General features: G+C 45.7%; 1 protein-coding gene across 1 annotated transcript in view; it reads right to left on the bottom strand.

The window, feature by feature from the left end:
* KCNIP3 (Kv channel interacting protein 3) overlaps positions 1-18,484 on the bottom strand; it is a 42,040-nt gene extending 23,556 nt beyond the window's left edge. Inside the window, exon 1 of the mRNA XM_015406940.1 lies at positions 18,382-18,484. Coding sequence (XP_015262426.1) covers positions 18,382-18,484 — 103 coding nt within the window. The remainder of the gene's footprint in view (positions 1-18,381) is intronic.
* Positions 18,485-21,931: the final 3,447 nt, after the last annotated feature.

The following is a 21,931-nucleotide window of genomic DNA, read 5'->3' as shown; positions in this document are numbered from 1 at the left end:
TGCAATCACCTGTGAGCCTTGATGTATTTCCTAGCTAAAGGACCAGACACTTGGGCAGCCGCTAGCCATTTTCTGAGTGCTTCCTTTATAGGTTTTGCATGTGGTTGGTTCCCTTTCTGTGTTAAATGGATGTGAGCCCATGGCACAGAGACAAAGTCACATATGCAGCCAAAAATGATGGCATTTGGTCTCAGATCTCTCAAGCTGTCCATGTATCTGGTGCTCCTGTTTAGCCAGCTCCATACACAGTTCAGGCTATTTGCCACTTTGGTGTTTGTCCAGGTGAAACTGCTGCTTTTCCTGGGCAAGGCATCCGTTGAATACATGAAACTGCATTATACTGAATCAGACCATCAGTCCACTGAAGTCAATATTGTTTATGGCAGCAGAGATGGAAGTCTTTCACATTACATACTACCTAATCCTTTCTACTGTTGATGCTGGGGATTGAACCTGGGATCTTTGTATGCCAAGACAATACACTACCACTGAGCGACTAGATCATTCACTTCCTTTGCTTCTAGAGCCCTCGGACTATCCATTGTTTCTCAGTACATTCTTTAATTGCTCCATAGCCACCTAACTCTAGCAGTATTTTAAAGTTTAGAACAGACATAAGGGGACTTAGAACTGCACAGGCAAAACATCCAATATTTAAACAAGCAGACTATATTATTAAGAGAAGAGAATACTGGGTATGGACAGAAGACAAAAGAGCACAGCTTCATGGAAGGTGAACACTAAACCTAAGCCATCAATGGAAGATTCTAAGCTATGACACTGAAGTAAGGTTTTATATTCAATCAAGATTCACAAATCCTAGTCCAAAATAAAGCCTAAACTTCATCTCCAGAGTGCAACATCATTTCAGTTTGCATCGGAACAACTCATACTCAAAATATTTCTTTTCTTTTTTTAAAAAAGCAGGGTCCACTACATGGAGAACCTGTGATATCATAACACACCCACTTCCAGCCAATTGCTAACCTTTTTCCCCAAGGTTTTAGGGATCACTCTATAATGACACCTTATTTTCTGTAGGCACACAGCTAACGCTACACAAGCAGTCAATTTTAACATGGACCACCAAGCCAGACTCAACCCAAGCAAGCAGCAAAAACCAGATTTTGTATTGAGTCCCTGGCCACCATAGACAGATGATGGGCTGTGTTTGGCTTGGCGCATCTCAAGCTGTGCAGCTCTTTCTGGCCAAAGTCTTCCGTTTTCTAATTTTGCACAATCAGATGTGGCCATCATGCATCATGGTTTTGAGCTATCATCCAAGAAGCAGGAAACATTTCTTATCTTGGAGGCCCTTTAAAGCACAGATGAGGAGAAAAGTTTGCAGGAGAAAACAAAAGCTCCCCTGGAAAGTAAGTCAAGAGTGGTTTCTCATTCTTGTGTGGGAGTAGAACTCAGGATCTCCCAATGAAGTGGTTCAGAAGTAGGTTTAGGATAGGCAGAAGAAAGAACTTCTTCACATAGGCATCATTAGCTTATGGGACTCGCTGATGGGCATTCGCTCAGATGGTTTTCAAAGGGGATCAGAACAAAATTGTGGAAGACAGACCTATCATATGACTGGTTATTAGTCATAAAAGGAATCTCCATGTACAGAGATGGTGCACCAGTTATCAGTGCTGAAAGGAACACTGTGGGTCAACGCTTTCATGTTCTGCTTCCCAGAGCATCTGACTGTCCCCTGTTGGAAACAGGATGCCAGACAAGATGGACTCTTGGTCTGACATGGCAGTTCAATTCAAACAGGCATACTAGCACCACAGCCCAGAAGCTTCCTGTCCTAGAAGTCAGGTGATCCTAGAGAACCAAACACATGCCCTGTCACTCCCAGATCTATCACAAACCACCCTCCAATCTGGGCAACCCATTTCTGGGAAAGCCTCCAGACAATTCCTTTGTACTTCAAGACTATATGACTGCCTGCTGCAGGGACTCTGCAGCCTTGGGCCCTCTGTGCTCAACACGAGATCCATTCATTTGGGACACATGGAGGGAGAAAGAAATAAGGAGCAGATCAGTTAGGAAAGGGCAGACTTAAGAGGTTGAATTTTCACAGGTATTTACATGGAGTGACAGAAGGAACCGATTCCTATGATTAGGAGCAGTGGGAGAGAAAGGGCTGATGAAGATCTGAGGCTTAATCTCATAGATCCATTCTGCTAGCAGAGGCACTTTGCTCCAAGGGAAGGAGTCTGCCCCCAATGCAAAATGCATCTTGTGTCAGGAGAGGGCTCCTTCAACTGGAGAAAAGTGCTGCTGCTGTGAAATGGGTCCAACCCATTTTCTTTCCAGATGAAATAAAAAGAAAGACATCAAAAGTGAAGAAAGCAAGGCACGGAGTGAGGACACAGAGACAACAAAGGGAGACATATAAGAAGACGTAAGAGAGCAAAGGCAGAAGAAGTGTAAAAACAGTGCAAGGTGAAAGAGGAAGCCAGTGCAAAGCTAGTCTGGCATCCCATGATCAACAGATGGCTGTCAGGAGCAGCCAGTTACAACCTCTCATGTGAATCACTGAACCAAGCTCATTGATCAGAGCCACTAATGCCATTCTCAGGTTGAAAGCCAGACAGGCAGGAGGCCAAGATACCCTAGCATGTTCATGTACCTGAGGCTACCTGTTCTATAATTGTTCCTAAAGGAAAAAAAAAGGAGACACTACAAGAACAGGCTGAGGAATCCATCTGAACAATCCTTCTGGGAGTTTGCTGTTCAGCCTAGCAGTCATTTTCATGAATGTAATTATAATTATTATTAATTATTAGTTGTTAAGTATTATGACCCATTAAAACAGTCACAGTTGATTGATCATCCCTCTCTTATCTGTTACTCAGTGAATCATATTTAAATACATTTGCATATGACAGAAACATCAACAGTGGTGCTTCTTGGAGCTATCAAAGGGAGTGCAAGAGAAATTAGTTTAATAAATAAAACAAAAAGCTATCCATTCTTGCTTGACGAAAAAGCCCATCTTTAATTTATTTTGGCATTCCCTCTAGGGATAACACAACAGTACCGCAATAGCTTCCAAAAATGAAACAAGTACCCCCTCAACTCTTAAACTCTCAGATTACAAAGGGCCCCGCTGGTCAATCAATGAAAATAAGTTGATTATTCTACTGACTGATGGTGCAGTCCTCACAGAGCTACACTGTTCTAAGTGCATTGAAGTAAGTGAAGTTAGAAGGGTGTAACTCTGCCTAAGACTACAGTGCAAATCACTTAGAAGAGAAGAAGAAGAGATTGGATTTATACCCCGCCCTTCACTCAGAGTCTCAGAGCAGCTTACAAACTCCTTTCCCTTCCCCTCCCCACAACAGACAACCTGTGAGGTAGGTGGGGCTGAGAGAGCTCTTTCCAGAACTGTCCTTGAGAGAGCAGCTCTGACAGAACTATGGCTTGCCCAAGGTCATCTAGCAGCTGCAAGTGGAGGAGTGGGGAATCAAACCCGGTTCTCCCAGATTAGAGTCCACGCATTTAACCACTACACCAAACTGGCTCTCAAACTTAAAACATCCAGCCTGAATGGTAACATATGTGCAGGCAATGTTCAAAGCATTTTGCATATGTTAGCTCAGGAATCCTTACAATCCTAGAAGGTATGTCAATATTATGGCTTTATGCAGTTATTGTTTATTTATTCTCCACTTTCTCTCCATTGGGAACCCAAAGCAGCTTAAATTGTTCTCCCCTTCTCCATTTTATCCTCACAACAATCCTGCGAGGTAAGTTAGACTGAGAGGATATAAGTGGCCCACAGCCACCCGGAGAGCTTGCATGGCAGGGTGTGGATTCAAACCTGGGTCCCTCAGAGCCTAGCTCAACACTCTAAGCACTACACCATGCTGGCTCTCAGCCGTATTGCAGATGGGGGTCTGAGGCTGGTGAGAGAGGGGCTTGTATAAGACCACCGAGTGAGCATATGGCAAAGCTGAGATTTGAATGTGTGACTTTCTAGCTCACACTTCCTTTAGGAAGAAGGCAGACATGATATTTTAAGTATTGTGGAAGAGGCTTGCACACAGTTCACTGCCCTAAAAACAAATGCTTCAGAATGCATCCAAGGTGAGTTCAAGCCACTTCCACCAGACTTAACAACACAGCATCAGTGTTCACTCTTCAGTACTACCCTTCCCCAGCTCATATGTACAGAAATCGAACCAACAGAGGCAAGGGTGCAAATGCACAAATTACCCTGCCCATAGCTGTAACCCATCCTGCATACCCACTGGCAGTGATCATTCCTGCCAGGAGTGTATCTGTGTTCTGATGACTAAGCAGTGCAGCAAACTACACTGACACATGGCAAGTGCTTTAACCACAGTTATGGGAAGGCAATTCTACCAGATTATAGGCGAGATGATCAAATACTGGATTTGTTATAGCTCTTGTAGTATTTATGCCTGTAAATGTGAAAGGTAGCAGAAACTGGATCCAGGTCTGAGACGCAACCAAGAAACTGCAACTGGAGACCACTCTGCCAGCAGCCTCTTCCTTTTATATTATCTTCTGGGAAACTGGCGGCAGAGCACTCAGGGTAGGCGGGAGGCCTCAGCTGAGCTTGCATTCTGTGGCAAGGCAGTGCTGAGGATGAATGACTCCTGACAAACACCACAAGTTGGGGTGATAGCCGCTGTTTTTAAAAGGATGAGACACATTCATGGTCTGGGAAGCTAGACAGAACCTCCATATACAGGGGCAGTACACCACTTAATACCAGATGTTGGGAACAAACATTAAGGGAAGGCCATTAACAATTTCAAATCCTCTGGCAGACAGCAGGATATATCAACGCTTGCTTGACATCCAGTCTGTGCAACAAAGCTTCCTCCTGTGGAGCTGTCCCTGGTGCTGCAGATCTTGCTGCTGTTTGTGGAACTTGCCACAAATTGATGTCTGCTACCTGCAACTGCTGGCTATTGCCTACCACCTCAATTGACCTGGCCAGCCTGAAATGTTACAAGGGGATTCCAAGAAAAGTGTCCTATAGCAGCAGAGGCCCTAATTTAATTGGGTCCCCTGCTTGAGTGGCATAGAAACCTCCTAAACAAACAAACAAATAATGCTTATTTAGTAATGCATAATGCAGCCTTTGGGAGCTGCGGTGGCTCAAGTGGTTAAGACGCTGAACTGCAGGCTGTGGAAGGTCGGTAGTTCAGCAGTTCGAGACCCGAGTGTGCCGCATGATGGAGTGAGCTCCCGTCTCTAGTTCCAGCTCCTGCCAATCTAGCAGTTCGAAAGCAAGAAATTGCAAGTAGATAAATAGGTACCACTTCAGTGGGAAGGTAACAGCATTCCGTGCGACTTGGTGTTTAGTCATGCCGGCCACATGACCAAGGAAATGTCTTAGAGGGTTCCCTTGCTCGAAAGCCAGTCGAATCCGACTCTAGGGTTGCGGTGCTCATCTCCGTTTCAAAGCCGAAGAGCCAGCGCTGTCCGAAGACATTTCCTTGGTCATGTGGCCGGCATGACTAAACACCAAGGCACACGGAATGCTGTTACCTTCCCACTGAAGTGGTACCTATTTATCTACTTGCAATTTCTTGCTTTCGAACTGCTAGGTTGGCAGGAGCTGGAACTAGAGACAGGAGCTCACTCTGTCATGCGGCACACTCGGGTCTCGAACTGCTGAACTACTGACCTTCCACAGCCTGCAGTTCAGTGTCTTAACCACTTGAGCCACTGCAGCTCCTCACTGATTTTGTACTAGCGTACAAAAATTCTTCCTTGCTGCTTCTCACCTTTCTTTTTGTTTTCCCTTAAATGGTGAAATAAAAAATATATTTTAAAATCCTTCCTTCCTTTTCTGCCATACATTATGTTGAATATTTGCATTACTATGATAGCTTCTATAGATGTCCAACTGGGAATAGTGGAATATATCCCAGTGAAGCGGCTGCAAGAGACCAATCAAAAAAAAGAAAAAAGAACAGAAGCATAGACAGGAGTTGGGTCTCCAAAATTAGGGAGCAAGTGTGAATCAATAACAATTAAGTACAAGAAGGAGCCACCAAGATACATAGGCATGGCTCAGTAGTAGATCATCTGAGCTGCAAAACAGAAGGTCCCAGGCAAAATTTCCAGCATCTCCAGTTAAAATGATCAGGAAGTAGGTGGCATGAAAAACCTGCACGTGAGACCCTGGGGAGCTCCTACCAGTCTGACCTTGATAGACCAATAGTAGTCTGACTTGATATAAAGTAATATCCTGGGTTGATGTATGTTACCCCCTACTCTGACAGAAAGTATCGTTCAATTGGGCTTCAGACCATCCTGGGCCAATCACAAGCTTCCACATGTAGACCACTGGACTCCATCATCCTGTGAAAACATTCAGGTGATGTTGCTTTTGCTTGCTTGCCTTAGAAGGACAAGGTGGAGGAGATAAGAAAATCAAAGAGGAAAGCCCACTGTTTGTGATGGAACAAACCTGAGATCTTTCCACAGATCTGTAGGACCAATGAAGGACACAGTCAGAGTTGTTCTTCTGCAGTCATTATTTGTATCAGGGGGAAAAAATCTATCCTGACTCAAGGTCCCAAGGAAAGACTTTTGTGGATGATTAAGTCCTTCTTATCCATTACTTCTGCTATGTCTGCAGGATCAACCCAGCCGTGAGAGAGTGAGCAAGGGCCTCCTAATGCATCTCATGCACTGTCAACAAAATTGCTTACTAAAGTTCTAACTTTTATTACCAGCGACGGTGCCAGAGAAAGAGTGGCAACCTTGACTTCACAGCAGAAGGGGAAAAGCTCGGGCCCATGTCTTTCCCAGATGCCTAACAAACCTGGGCTCAGATTCACTTGGAGTCCATGGCCAAAAACACCAGGTTTTAGCCCCAGCTTCCCAGCCGTAAAATGTGAGTAAGCGGCCTAACAATGAAGATTATTTTGTGAAACTGGTGTAGGTTTAGTAGCTAAAAGACTGATAGCACAATCTTAAGAGGAGTCAATGGGTTTAGAAAGGTGCAACTCTCTTTAGGATTACGTTGTGAAGTACCAAGCAAAAAGCTGCTGGTTTGAGCCTGTCTTAGCAGACTAGATTGAGACATACAAACTATTTTGTAACTAGGGATTGTGTCCTAAAAACAACAGGACCAACCTATGCAGAATCATCTAGGATCTGCTGCCTTCCAGAACCCCTGGACATGCAGTTCTTCTTGGAGGGGAGGAGGCTACAATACTTTTATTTAGTTGTTCATTAAGTAATATCTGTCCAGTCTTACAATGCAGAAGGGCCCTCAAAGTGCTTAAAGATAATATACGCTGCACAGTAAAGGATCAATAAGCACAATAAAAAAACCCAACAGCCATCCAAAAACACAATTAAGTCAAACCGATCCATCAACAGCTCTTCTTCAGTTATCAAACATCTGCCTAAATGACCAACAGCAAGAGCCCTGCTGGCCTCTTGGAAGAGCAGGTTCCACACAAAAAAAGAGTGGCTCTTGAGAAGACCATATTCCTTGCAGCCACCAGCCTAATGCAGAACATGGGAGAGCTGAAAGCACAGGGGGGTAGACACAGGATGGGGCAACCCTTTATGAACAGGATTACCAACCTCAAAGTAGGGCATGGAGTTCTCCTGGAATTACAACTAATTTTGAAACTGTAGCATCCGTTTCCTGGAGGAAGGTTTATTTATTTATAGAAAAACATTTATTAGCAGCCTTTCAACCTTATAGAACTCAAGGCAGCTTAAAACATAGATAAAATACATAAAATGGAACACATACAATACATTAACATTTTTAAATCACAATTTAGGACTGCCAGTAAATTTAATCAAATGCAGTCCTAAATAGAACCAACTCCAACTGCCCCCTAAAGATCAAAAGTGAAGGGGCCAGGCACACTGCCCTGGGGAGGTTGTTCCATTATCGTGGGGCTGCCGCTGAAAAGGCCCTCTGCCATGTACCCAAAAGACAATCTCCTGTGACTGATGGAACAGTCAGGAGGGCCTCTCCCTGTGATCTTAATTCCTGAGCAGGAACTTATAGAAGAAGAGAGTCCTTCAGATAGTCCAGTCCAAAGATGTATAGTGGTTTAAAGCAAGGCTTTTTTTGTAGAAAAAGCCCAGCAGGAACTCATTAGCATATTAGGCCACACCCTTGACAGCACAGCCCATTAGCATATTAGGCCGCACCCCCATGTTACCAGAAGTGTGGTCATCCAGCCACACCCACCTTTTGCTTCTTATTCTGTTTACCTTGTTGTCAAAACGCCAGGGCTTTTTTTGTAGCAGGAACTCCTTTGCATGTTAGGCCACACACCCCTAATGTAGCCAATTCTAATGAGTTTCTGCTGTTGGGTGTGACCTGTTATGCTAATGGGTTCCTGCTGGGTGTGGCCAACTCAGGAGCCATCTGGAACTCCGTTCCTGTGCGTTCCTGCCCAAAAATAGCCCTGGTTTAAAGGATGAAACCAAGACCTTGAGCTGGGCTCAGGAGTGGATCAATAGCCGATGTAGTTGCCATACTACTGGGGGTCACATGCTCCTGATAGTTGGCCCCAGCCAGCAGTTTAGCATTCTGCACTAGCTGCAGCTTTCAAAAATTCTTAAAGTGTAGCCCCATGGTGAACATAAGAACATAAGAGAAGCCATGTTGGATCAGGCCAATGGCCCATCTAGCCGAACACTCTATGTCACACAGTGGCCAAAACCCAGATGCCATCAGGAGGTTCGCCAGCAGGGCGAGAACTCCACAAGCCCTCCCACTGTTGCCCCGTTGAGTACCAGGGATAAACATATTGCACATTGCAATAGTCCTGTCTAGATGTGACTAAGGCATGGAGCACTGTGGCTAGATCTGACTGAACCACAAATGAATGCAGCTAGATCTGACTGAACCACAAATGAATGCAGCTAGTTCTGACTGAACCACAAATGAATGCAGCCGATGCACCAGCCAAAGCTGGGCAAAAGCACTATGAACCACTGCAGCCACCTGATACTCTGACTACTGTGTTAAGTAGCACTCCAAGCTGCAAACCAGGCTTTTCAAGGGAACTATATCCCCAACGAAGTCAGGAGAGATCTCAAGTCCCTGGTTTGCCTTCTACTAACCCAGAGAATCTCTGTCATGGCAGGATTAAGTCTCAACTTGTTCACCCTCCTCCAGTCTATTACTGACTCCAACCACTGGTTCAGAACTTCAAAAGCATCCTTGGAACTAGGTAGAAAAGAAAGGTAGAGCTGGGTATCATTCCCTTATTGGTGACACCACAGCCCAAACCTCCTGATGACGTCTCCCAGTGGCTTCACATAGATATTACATAGCATGGAGGGTAAGACGGAACCCTGTGGAACCCACAGGCCAGGATCCATGGGGTGGAGCAGAAATTCCCCAGCACCACCTTCTGAGACAGACCCTTCAAATAGGACTCAAACCACCAAACATGATGCCCCCCAGTCCCAGTGCCAACAGGCAGCTTGGTACGATGCTATGGTTGATAGTTATCAAAGGCCAGTGAGAGATCCAGCAGAACTAGCAGGGTCACATTTGCCCTGTCTAGTTCTCCATAGAGGCTATCAACTAAGGTGACCAAATCCCAGCCTGAAGCCACATTGAAATGGATATACCACACAGTCTAGGAAAAACTGAAGTTCTAGAGTAACATACACCTCTGCTGAGCTCCCTCGGTTCCCCAAATTTCATCCTCCCCAGGAATTTCCCAAGCCAGAGTTGGCAACCCTACTTACTAGGATATTCTGTTCCCTACAAAATACACATTACAATTCGTAATATTTAGGGCCTGTGTTTCCCCCAGCTGACTCTGACTCTAACATTCAGATGTCGGGGGGGGGGGCTTGTTCTCCAAGCACCTTTGTACTGGGAATAGGGTTGCCATCTTCCTGCTTCGGGAAGGACATATCTTGCCCCCTGCTCTCATTAGTCAGCTAGGTGGCAATAGGAACTCCACAGGCAAAATGGGGGGGGGGGTTTGCAACTGACATACCCAGTATGATGTTGTCACTTCTGGGTCACACTATAAGTGATGTACTTGTGCTGAAGCCATTGATCGCTTCCTCCAAATGCAAGTCCCTGCCTCTTCTATCTTCCACTGGACCATATTGGGGGGGGAGAAGGGATTGCAGTCTTCCCATAAGTTGTTGGCCTGACACAAAGCTGCCTGGGGGGTTATTAGCCCCATTGTGGAACTGCATGTGTACTGGTGGATTACCCAATAGAGCAGAAGCACCCCTCAGACAGTGTCAGCTCCAGAACACAGAATCAGGGGGAAAGCTTCTGATCTGGATCAGAGCCAACATACTTTGAGAAGGTCCCCCACTCTTGATATCTGTTAAAATCAGGTGGTGGGGACCCACGTCTTATACATTACAAACTGCAATGTGTAGTTTGGCCCCCCAGGCTCAGACAGGATTCTCAGCCTTGTTTATCTTCTTCCCCCACCCAGAATTCCACTTCTAAATGTCTACACTCTGTACCAAGGAATGCCAAGCTGAGTTATACAAGTTATCTTATTTATTTGTGCATTTCAGTACCTTATCTCCTTAGACTCAAGGCAGCTCACAAAGCAACAGCAAGTGACAAACACATACATCAATATTAACAGTCCATCAACAAGACCAAAACAACACACCAGTTAAAGACACAGCCATTATCTGCCAGTACATTCACCCTTCAGTAAACACCCTCTGAGATGAAACTGTTTTCTATGCCTTCCTGAATGCAGAAAGTGAAGGTACCCTCCACACCAACCTTGGTAAACCAGTTCAAAGGACTGGACCTCCCACAGAAAAAGCCTACAACCTGACTGGGCACCACAAAGAGAAGACTGCCTGAAGAACAAAGAGATGAAGAAAAAACAATGGCACAGTGGAAAGAAAAATTATTCCAATTATGTTAATACCTCTATGTGTTTTGCACTGAGCTTCCTCAGAGGGATCTATACATATGTCAAAACATAAAACCAAAACCAATCTCGTCAGACCTCAGAAGCTAAGCAGTGGCAACCCTGGCAAGTATTTGGATGGGAGACCTCCAAAGAATACCAGGGTCGGGAGGCAGAGGCACACTATCAAGCCACTTCTCTGAACGTCCTCCATGCCCCAGTAAAAGTCGTCAGAGGTCACCATGACTTCCAGGCTTGGACACAGACACACATACACAAAATGCAAAAATACCCCCCAAAAATAAATAAATAAAAGGAAAAGGTTAACAAATGTCTTTTAACTGTTTCTCATAATTATTTGTTAAAAGTTTATTCACTCTATTGATTTTTTAAAAATTAATACCTTTGGAGCTCTCTTGTTTTTACATGCCTGCAATAATTGTTATAACATTATTCTAAGTTTCTAGCAGTATTTTTGGTGGTTCTTGATAATTAAGTGTTCTTTGTACATGCTCAGAAGTTCTAGCTTTTTAAGCATGGTTTTATCATTGTTTTGATGTTTCCTAAAAACTAATCATGAGAACAAATTTAGAGTCCAGTGGCACCTTTAAGATCAAGAAAGGTTTATTCAAGGTATGAACTTTCATGTGCATGCACACATTTTCAAAAAGCTCATACCATGAATAAACCTTTGTTGGTTTTAAAGGTGCCACTGGACTCTAAATTTGATCTACTGCTTCAGCCCAACACGGCTGACCACCTGGAACAATAATCATGAGAAACAGTTAAAAGACATTTGTGAATCTTTCTTCTTTTATTTTTTGAAATATGTATAGCTCCCCCTGAGAAAGCTCAATGCAAAATGCAATGCAATGCACTGCAAAAAATAAATAAATAATAAAATTTGCTTCCCATCGCACCACTGTTTTTTCTTCATCTCTTTGCTCCAGTTGGTGGGGCCCTTCGTTTTCTTCTTGCCTGAAGAACAAAGCTGGTACAGGGAAAACACTGGGAGATGTGGTTCAATGTATGAGGGCCCTAGACTGTGAAGGCTTTAAATGGGCCCAGAAACCAATAGGTAACTCATGAGACTGATGTAGCCAAAAGTGGAGTGGCATCTTCCAAGTGGTTGCCCTCAGACGGGACACTCACTGCCGCACTCTGTAGCAACAGAAGCTTCTGAGACATCTTCAAAAACTGCACCATACGGAGTGTTGTATCCCCATTTAGTTCCATACTTGGTGGAACTGATGGAGCATGGAACAAATTCCAGGCTGTTGGCAAGGCAGAATTCTCAAGATTTTGGACGTGACGTTTATCAGCAGTCTAAACCCAGACTAGAAGGGCATGTGGATGCCACACAGAGGCACCAATAGGAGATGACCATCAGCTTCCTTGAGGACATCAAGCCAACCACTGCTAGTGCACTGAGTGAGTCAGATCCTTGGCAATCCTTATCGTCTTTGCTCTCAGGTCAGATTTCTCTCTCCTGTTCTATCACTCAGGTGGGATCCAGTCTTGGCTGTTGCACCTCACCTCACGGTAGGGCCAGCTCTGTCCAGCAGATTTTAAAATTATTATTATTGTTATTGTTATTATTATTTTGTCACCAGAAGCTGAGATGCAGCCTGATATTGTCCCCTTCAGCAAGGTCAGGGCAAGGCTGAGATGTGATGCAACCGTGAGCATATTTTAAAAATAGGACTGATAGCAGCAGGCACAGCACTAAACCCAGCCTGAGCTGTCACCCAAACCTCTGGCTCAGCAGTGGGATGTTCCATCCAGGGACACCTGACTCTCACAGTGGGTCTCCCTCCCTGCTGCCATTCAGAGGGGTTTGGGGATGGGAGAATTGGGGAGAGGGTTCCAATGCTCCCTCTAAGCTGTGGAGTCTTGTGAGCAAAAATTCTACTTTGTGAGCTACTGGCATTAAAGTTGTGAGTGAGCGATTTGGCTACTGCATGAATCAATTTGCTCTGGAGCCATCCTTCCGGAGCTAAGACAAAAATGTGTGAGCCAGAGGCTAAAACTGTGAGCTAGCTCACAATAACTCAGCTTAGAAGGAACACCAGTGGGGTCTGCTCTCTGGCTTTCTCCCACTATTCCTCCTCCTCCTCCTATTGGGTCTTACTCAATGTTCCCTCTAAGCTGTGGAGTCATGTGAGCAAGAATTCTTTTTTGTGAACTTCTGGCATTAAAGTTGTGAGCGAGCGATTTGGCTACTGCATCAGTTTGTTTGCTCTGGAGCCATCCTTTCTGAGCTAGGACAAAAATGTGTGAGCCGGAGGCTAAAAAACTGTGAGCTAGCTCACACTAACTCAGCTTAGAGGGAACACTGGTCTTACTGGGCTTTTGCCATGGTGCAGAGAGACACACAGACAGAGAAGTGTAACAGAGGCAGGGGAGATACTGGCTATCACACGATGTCCTTGAGGGGTCTCGGGAAGGGATCCAATTTCTTGATTTAAGACTCCAACAAGCAGGTTTTACTCCTTGGTTAATATTTTATTATCAGCTGCTAAAATGACTTTGTGGTTACTGATACCTCTGCCTCCACATTGTACCGAGATGAGGAAAGGATGGATGGATATACCTACAGAGATCTCCAGGGAAATATGGGGACTCTACCAAAAAGGCCCTCTTGGCTTGCTCCTGGTATGGGGTGTGCCGGGCCCTCCTCAGTTCAAATCTTGGTGGGCTGCAAACTCACTAGGTGGCCTTAGGGAAAACACTCTCCTCTCTGCAGGTTTAATCCCTGGTTTGAACAGGATGATTGAACTGCCCTACCTTACAGGGTTGCTGTAAAGATTCCTGAACTCATGAATATGAAGCACAATGTCAATTATAATTTCTGGAGTGCCTATAGAATTCAGGCACTGCTCATGAGTGACATGAAAGACACAAGCCCTGCTCTCAGGTTTACAGTCTAAGAGGCTATTCCCACAAAGGAAAGGATGTGGAAGGAAAACTCTTTGAGAATAAGGAAGGGGATGTGTTTTTAGCTTGCATTTTTAAGCTGTTCTACCCTTTGCTGTACTGTTCTTGCTGGGAGATAGCAGTCCACTAACTGGTGATGGGAAACCTCACTTCTTTGAATGCTCTTATAGTAAAGCAATATTTTTAATCAGGAACAGCCAAAAATCAAAGCACAGTGTACAAGCTTCCAAGTCTACCAGAACAAAATACAAAAGTGGCAGAGAGAAAAGGTCGTTTTTGGACATAAATGGAAGTCGTCATCTGCATCTACCTTAGAAACATCATCTGCATCTACCCTTCCCTTCCCTCCCTTTTTTGCTTAGTAGCCTGAAAAAGAGTTCTGGTGGACCCCATACACTGCATAACTACTTTCTGATTTTGTTTGTTCCTCTTCAAAGTATTTCTCTACTTTTCAAGCATGGGATTTTTCTAACAGATCACCATTTTTATTTTTACAGTTGAGTTACTAAAGCACATGCATACTTACCTTTGTGGGAGACAGGCAGATCATCTACCACTAAGGAACCAACATTTCTATTGAGAGAGGCTCACATTGTTTCATACAAACAGGTAGGGTTGCCAGCTCCAGGTTGGGAAATACTGGGAGATTTTGGGGGCGAGGCTTGAAGAGGGCGGGGTTTGGGGAGAGGCTTTGATGGGGTATAATGCAATACAGTCCACCTTCCAAAGCAGCCATTTCCTCCAGTTGAACTGATTTCTGTTGCCTGTAAATCAACTGTAATCCCAGAAAATCTTACAAACAGGGCAAATCACAGCTGAAGTGGCAGGTAGTTCTGAATTCACTGCTTTTCCAGTGCTGTCTACAATAGCCAACAACCTGGAGGGAAAAAAGTCTTGCCCCTTTAATGGAGACTTAATATGTGGAAATGGACCATTAACATGGAGCTTTTCCTGGTACAGAGGTAAATAATACCATGTAGTAAATAACATCTCATTAAGCCCTCTGTTAAAGGGGCACAATACTTTTTCCTCCAGGTTGTTGGCAACCCTAGTCTATAACGAAGTTTGCATGTAGCACTTGTGGCAAGAAAGCTCACTCGATCTTTCAGACAGGTGAGAGAGAAATGTCCCATTTTCTATGTGAGCTGTATTCCTCTTGCTCGCAGCACATCTATTGGCCTGGGGATTTAATCCCTCAAATGAGAAGCGTGAGAGCTGACGCCCACATGGAACAAAACTCTTTTGCTTAGAGGTCCTACGTTCTATTACCAGATCTGTAGGGGAATCAAAAGCTGTGTGGAAAAGTGGTCAGAGCTGTTCAATGCTGGGGAGATCCAAGTTCGAATTCCTGTTTAGGCATGAAGTGGACTGCATGGTTGTGCTTCAGTTTGTCCTCACCTGACATATCACAGGGGTGCTGTTGTTGTGAGCCCTCCTGAGCTGGACTCAGACTCAGGAGCAGATTCCTCAGAGGATGACCAGGATGAGCCGGAGAGCACCCTGGGGGAAGACCAGGAGGCTCAGGGGACACCCGGCACCACTAGACCAGAGCTAGAACTCCTTCCAGACCCAGAGCCCCTGGACCCCAAAGCCTCAGTTGAAGGGCCTGCCCTTGAAGGCTTAGCTCCAGGTGATGCTGCCAACATGGCAGACTCCAGGGCAGCCACCTCCCTGCCTTGTAGGGCCAGAGCCTGGACTCCCAGTCCCCCAAGTTCTTCTTCCACCCATTGGGAGCAATAGAGATGGCGGGCCCACAAAAAGGCAACTAACTCATCAACATAGAAGCACTAGGCTGGCCAGATCACTGCCTAAGTGCATGTAGTGATGTGACCAAGCCCTGGCCAGATAAAGCCCAAGATCAGGAGTGGCTTCTTGCTCTCCAGGATATTTAAACCCTAGGCTAAGCACCAAGCACTGCTAGTTTGGCCATTTGTACAGCCAGCTTGCTTCTGTGAGCCTGGACGTAGCACCTCAGTGCTCCTGAGAAGACTGGACCTGCTCTCCAGCTACTGGGCAAACTCCTTGTTTCTGAGGAATCTTTCACCTGCTTCAAGCCTTTGCAATCAGAGCCAAACAGTTGTGAGGACAGAAGGAGGAGGGGAAGCCAAATATTAAAGCTATAACCCCATTTGCCCCCCCCCAGGATTAACTCAAAACATCTTTATTAAATTAACATCAATAAAATGAATTTTTAACTATAAAATAATATAGCAACACTTGGGATTTTAAACACCAGCAGAAAACAAAGCAACAGTCTGCAAAACCCGAAGTCCAAGCAAACCAGATAACCCAAGTGGCAAGAAGCATGGGTAACCAGAAACATCTTTGCCTGCTACTGGAGGCAAATAGCTAGGAGATATATGCTAATGTTGGGGTGCCACAACTCAAAAGGTCCTGCTTCTAGTAACCTGGTTCCAGCCCATTTAAAAGTTTTAAAGGCCAAAGTCAGCACCTTGAATAGAGTCCAGCAGAAAAGATGGGGAGATCTAACCCAGGAGCTGAAAACAGACAATATATTGGATCCAGCATTCTGATAGTAATAAGAGAAGAAGAAAAAAGAAGAGATTGGATTTATACCCCATCCTCCACTTGGAGTCTCAGAGTGGCTTACAATCTCCTTCCCTTTCTCTCCCCATAACAGACACCCTGTGAGGTAGGTGGGGCTGAGAAAGAACTGCTCATGAGAGAACAGCTCTCAGAGAACTTTGACTGACCCAAGGTCACACCAGCAGCTGTATGTGGAGAAGTGGGGAATCAAACCCGGTTCTCCAGATTAGAGTCCGCTGCTCTTAACCACTATACCAAATGGGCTCTGGTGGGTTTGGATTTTTGCGTTGTTCCCTTTCTCCAAGCAGTCCCGATACCTGAAATATTGACGTCCGGAGTTACAGGACCTATATGGCCCTTGCAAGTCAGAGGGCAAAAATGTTCTTTCCTCCTCTTCCATCAGTTGAGCTATGCTTGCAGAAGAGGGAGGAGAGGGCTACTTTGCTCCTCCTCCTTCTCATTGCAGCTCCCTGACCCACATGGCTATTAGTTCATGTAAATCCTGCCACTCTGGAAATCAACTTTCCAGGGGTCAGAAGGGACTGTCAGGTAACCATGTTCGAAAAGGGATCACTGCTAGTAATGTGTGCACTCATCCCACTTTAGCCTCCTCTAAACAGTTTCAGCAGGGTTTTCTGTAGTTTAAAAAAACCTGCAAAACCTGATGGATCAGATGTGATACGAGACATGCTCTCGTATCCCGTGGGAAGCACTTTCAGCTCTCTTGGAAACAAGTAAAAGTCATGTGACTGCTTTTGCACACCATGTTTCAACCTCACTGTCATGCTGAAACCACATGACCTATGCGGCCATGTAGTAGCAAATCTGAATCTGGTAAATCAATCTCGTCACCACTTCACCATGCGGCCTGGGGTTGGGGGGAAATACTATGCTATATCCACCCAAGTCTTGCCTCATCATTTAGAAATGGTCATCCTTATCTGGGTTGAGAGATGCCATGCAAGGCATGGCTCCTGATCATGTTCTGTGCCATCCAAAGGTTGGATTGAGGGGTGCTTTGGGAGTGCTTGGCACTTAGTAAAAAAAATTAAGCACAGGAGATGTGAGATCAGTGAAGCACCCTACAGTGTCAAAGGATTCAGTGGGGGATTTCCAAAGAAGGAGGCCCCCCCATTGTATTACTGTGATTACTAATTATACGAATATCCCACCTTGCCTCCATTGAGCAGCATATGCAGTATTCCCTGGTAATCACCCATCCAAGCCCTGCCCAGAGCCAGACCTTCTTTATTGAAACATCCTGAAGATAACATGACTTTTCCAACCCAGCATGCCTATGGGTCACTTGAAATCTTTCTGCATAAGGCTCAGATCCTTATGCATCTAATTAGTCTACAGGGGTTTCCTCCAACACCAGCTTTATTCGCAGGCTCAAACTGCACAGCTCAGCGCCATTAACCTTTAAGCATCTTTTCTCTCTTACTTTTTGGGGCTATTTTTAAAATCCCGAGTTCCGTTAATCTCCAATGCTTTGACAAATGCATTGTGATCACGGTTTATAGTAATAAAGCTAGTAGGTTTGGATTTGGAGGGGAAAGGGATGTTATCCTGAGATCCAAGTCAATTTTCAACCACCAAGAAGGAATATTTCGGGCAGTTTATCACTTTCTCCTCCTACGTTCCCCGCCTAAAAGTCCCACTGCAAACAACAGACTTCCAAAGGGACAATCCCTTCCCTCACAACATTCTTTAGAAACCACAAGAGGAAGAGCAGTTAGTAGGGACAAGGGAAGGGGGGCTTCTACCAGAAAATGTCACCAAGAAACCAGAGAGAAGTTATGAGAATGCCCAGAAATGGTTTTTTGCCAGAAACAGAAGAATTGGATAATGCAGAGCTAAGTGTTCCGGAAAGCCTTACTTTCAAGAACCAGCATATATATTCACCGGGGAGAGCTTTGTCAAGAAAGGAGGGTTGCGGCGGGGGAAGGCAAATGGGTGCAACGGAGGGGGGCTCGGGTGGTTTGGAGAGCCAGGCAAAGGTACAGGGACTAGTTACCTTCCATGGACATGGGCTCCAGGATCCCGAACTGTTTGAGGACTGCGATGAAAAGGATAATGACCACTGCCATGGCGCAAAGTTCCATCCCCTGGATTGCCATTGCTGGCCAGTGTCCTGCGACGGGCAGTGCAACTCTGGGGGCATGCGACTTGTACCCCCCGGGGCCAGCTCAGCTCCCCTGGGAACCAGAGTGATAAGGTGCCTGCCAGGGAGCAATCCGTCTGCAGCAGAAAACAGCAGCCTCACCTCCTTCCCCCTGCAGCCTCACATCTTGGAGTCCTCACCTTGGGAAGACTGACGAGCCACTGCCTCCCTTCAGGTTTGCCCCTTGCAGGGCAGAGGGGGTGGGAAAGAGGCAGGGAGAGGGAGAGGAAAGGTGGCTGCACCCAAGAGGGGCTTGTTGCTGCTTTGGATCATGAAGGAAAAAACAACGCCAAAACTTTCACAACTTGGAAGGCAAAACTTCCCCAGCAGCTGCTGTAGCAAGTTCCCGGCACAGCTCGAGCTCCTTCCCAGAGGCAGATCATGTCATCGCTAAAAGCCTTTCTGGATCCAGCTGAGTCAAGGAAGTCGGTGCCCTGGACCCGTGCAGGAGGCAGGTAGACACAGCAGGGTCAGCCCCAGTTCCTAAGGGGCATCCCCCGCGCCCTGCAGTGCACCGATGACGGAGCAGAGAGCTTTCCCAGGGTGCTGGCATCTCGGCCGTCTGCAATGCCATTGGCTACAAGGGCAGCTATAAAATATCATCCGGCTCCCACCCTGAGAAAGCCACAGAAGGAGGGGAGGAGGAGGGAGGAGGAAGCAGGAGTGCTGGGAGTGTCTCCTTCACTCCACTGGCAGGGCAGTCCAGGATGCCGGAGGGAGAGGAGGATCACCATGACAACAACGCTGTGGTCCAGCCTCACTTCAGAGAAGCCAGCCACAAGTGCCCTTCCGAAAAACAGCGTTGGTGCTTTCCTACACGAACGAATGGTCTATTTCTGCCAGCTTGCCTCTTTTTCCAGGCTCTTAGTTTGTGAATTCGTCATAGAACTGATAGCTGGATGTGCTATTGTTTTACAAATTTCTGTAACTTCCAACAGAGTGCTTTGGAACATACGCACAGTGCCTTTCCCTGAGAGAAACAGTAACTTTTAAAAAAGGCTTACAGACAACATGCCTTTCAAGCATGGGCAAAGTGCCTTTCCTTTCTTTAAAAAAAAACAGCGTAAAGGACAATGCTTTTGAGCATGTGCAGACATCTTTCTGTTCCAGGCGCGGGGGGGGGCATCTCTTTGAAACTGTCTAAAGTAGGGGAATAAAAACACAAATTTTTGGTAGTTTAAAACTGGCAGCATGATTCTCGTGGTTTGGTAAGATTCTCTTCAGATGCTAAACTCTACTAGTAGCTAGTAGTTAAAGAAAATGAGATGGGAAAACTATTCCTTTCCCCACCACAAACTATACATTCCAGATTTCCTCTTCCCACATAATGAATTCTGGAGCATTTCTGCTCTGGTTGCTTTTGAAGAGAATAATATATATAATTCCTGTCAACGGCAGCCAGGGTGGTGTTGTGGTCTTGGGTTGCTGCTACTTTTATGGCATTCGTTCATTGGTTCTCATTAGTGTTCCCAGTTCATAGAGGAGGGGGTTGGGGGACGCGAGCTACTCAGGTTTTAATAACAGAAATCCTAATACCTGGTTGCACTCAACATCACACACTTTTAATTCACACTGGATTTTACTGTCTGAAAGGGCAAAATCCACTTGCAAATGATTGCTAAAGTGCATTGAAAGTGGACTGAAAGTGCATTGTTTGCCCGCATGAAAGCGCCCTAAGGCTAATGCATTCTGGATTCCTAGAAGCTGCAGACTGAGGGCTTTTTCAACCTGCCCATCTTTTTCTCTGTCCTACATTTTTATACCCTCCCTCTTCCCAGCCTGATGAAGGGCTCTGAGAAACTCCAAAGCCTGCACAACATAATACAAAGGCATTACACGACTTTTATTTTTGGAATCTGCAAACTCATGAAACTATGTTCAGTCAGGCAACCAGTGTTGGAGGTCTGAAAACCTAGTCAATTCCCACACTCTGCCTGGCTGTTCCCAGGGTGCACAAATTTAGAGTTGCCAACTTCCAGGTAGTATATCAAAATGAGAGCTCACGGGAGGAGACTGTATCAATATAAAGACACTCCGTGAATGAAATACGAACAAAAGCAGAAAGATTATATTGTGCAAAACAATTCAAACAGTTCTTAAATCTTTGTTAAAGTTCCACAGACCCTTATATAGTCTTATTAAAGAGCTAGGATCAAAAAGTACTTGATGGAAAGGGAGAACTCAGGTAAAGTCATTCATGGAGATTCTTTATATTGATACAACTTCCAGGTGGTGGCTGGAGGTTTCCTGGGATTACAACTGATCTCCAGGTGACAGAGGTCAATTCATCTGAAGAAAATGGCTGCTTTGGAAGGAATGCTCTGTGGCATTAAACCCCATCGAAGCCGCTCTTCTTCCCAAACCCCACCCTCTCCTCAAGGCTCCACCTCCAAAATCTCCAGGTATTTTCCCAACCCAGAGCTGACAATCCTATACAAATTACTGACCCAGATCTTCCATTTACCCTACAGACATCCCCCCCCCCCGTGCTCTACTCCCCACACTGATGCCCCTTGGCCCCACCAAGCCTGATTCTGCCCAGGCCCTCATACCAAGGGAGTAATATCTTTGGAATCAAGTGGGCAACCTCAGGCTTAGCAACCTTGGAGGCGGTTATCATACAAAAAGGCAGAATATAAATATTTCTAACTAAGTACGCCTGATATTAAAAACACATTTGTTTGCCGTTTTCTGCACACAGTGCACACAGGTCCTTTCTTTCAGGAGGGCATTGCATCCTGCAAACACTCCATGTGCTATACTGAATGACTTAGAAAGTGTAGTGCCACCAGTGCCGCCTCCATGCCCACTCCAGGGATGCATTCCTAGCTATTGTAAACCACCATGGGAACTTGTGGTTGTGGAAACGTCAGAAGGGCTCTTGGACAGCACATCTGCATTCAGTGGCTGCTGGCTCAGCAACTTCGTGAGCTTAGCCAAAGGTCTGACTGGACTCCTGGAGCGGCTCTTGCCTACTCGTGAGCTTTGACTTTCACTAACACGCCAGTGCTGATTCTTGAACTTTGCTCTCCTTCAAAGACAGATCGGTCTTTTCACATACCAGGAAAGAGGCTGTCAGGCTGCTTCCTGGGCAGCCCACTGGCAGCCAGGAGGAAGCTGAGCACCAGTAAGGTTTGCCAACTGCAGGTTGGGAAATTCCTGAGGATTTGCAGGAGGGGCCTGGGGAGGGCGGAGTTTGGAGAGGGAGGGACCTCTGTGTGGTATAATGCCATAGAATCCAACCTCCAAAGCAGCCACTTTGTCCACAGGAACTGACCTCTCTAGATCAGTTGTCATTCCAGGAGATCTTGAAGGCCCCACCTGGAGGTTGGCAACCCTACCACCAGTGGCAGCATAACAGGGAAATGTGGATTGCCACTCTGGGGTCAGGAAGCAATTTTTT

Source organism: Gekko japonicus, unplaced genomic scaffold (assembly GCF_001447785.1).
Source record: "Gekko japonicus isolate JY-2015 unplaced genomic scaffold, Gekko_japonicus_V1.1 scaffold1373, whole genome shotgun sequence".
Lineage (NCBI taxonomy): Eukaryota > Metazoa > Chordata > Lepidosauria > Squamata > Gekkonidae > Gekko > Gekko japonicus.
Note: the sequence above shows the minus strand (reverse complement) of the source record. Positions and strands in the feature narration are given on the sequence as shown.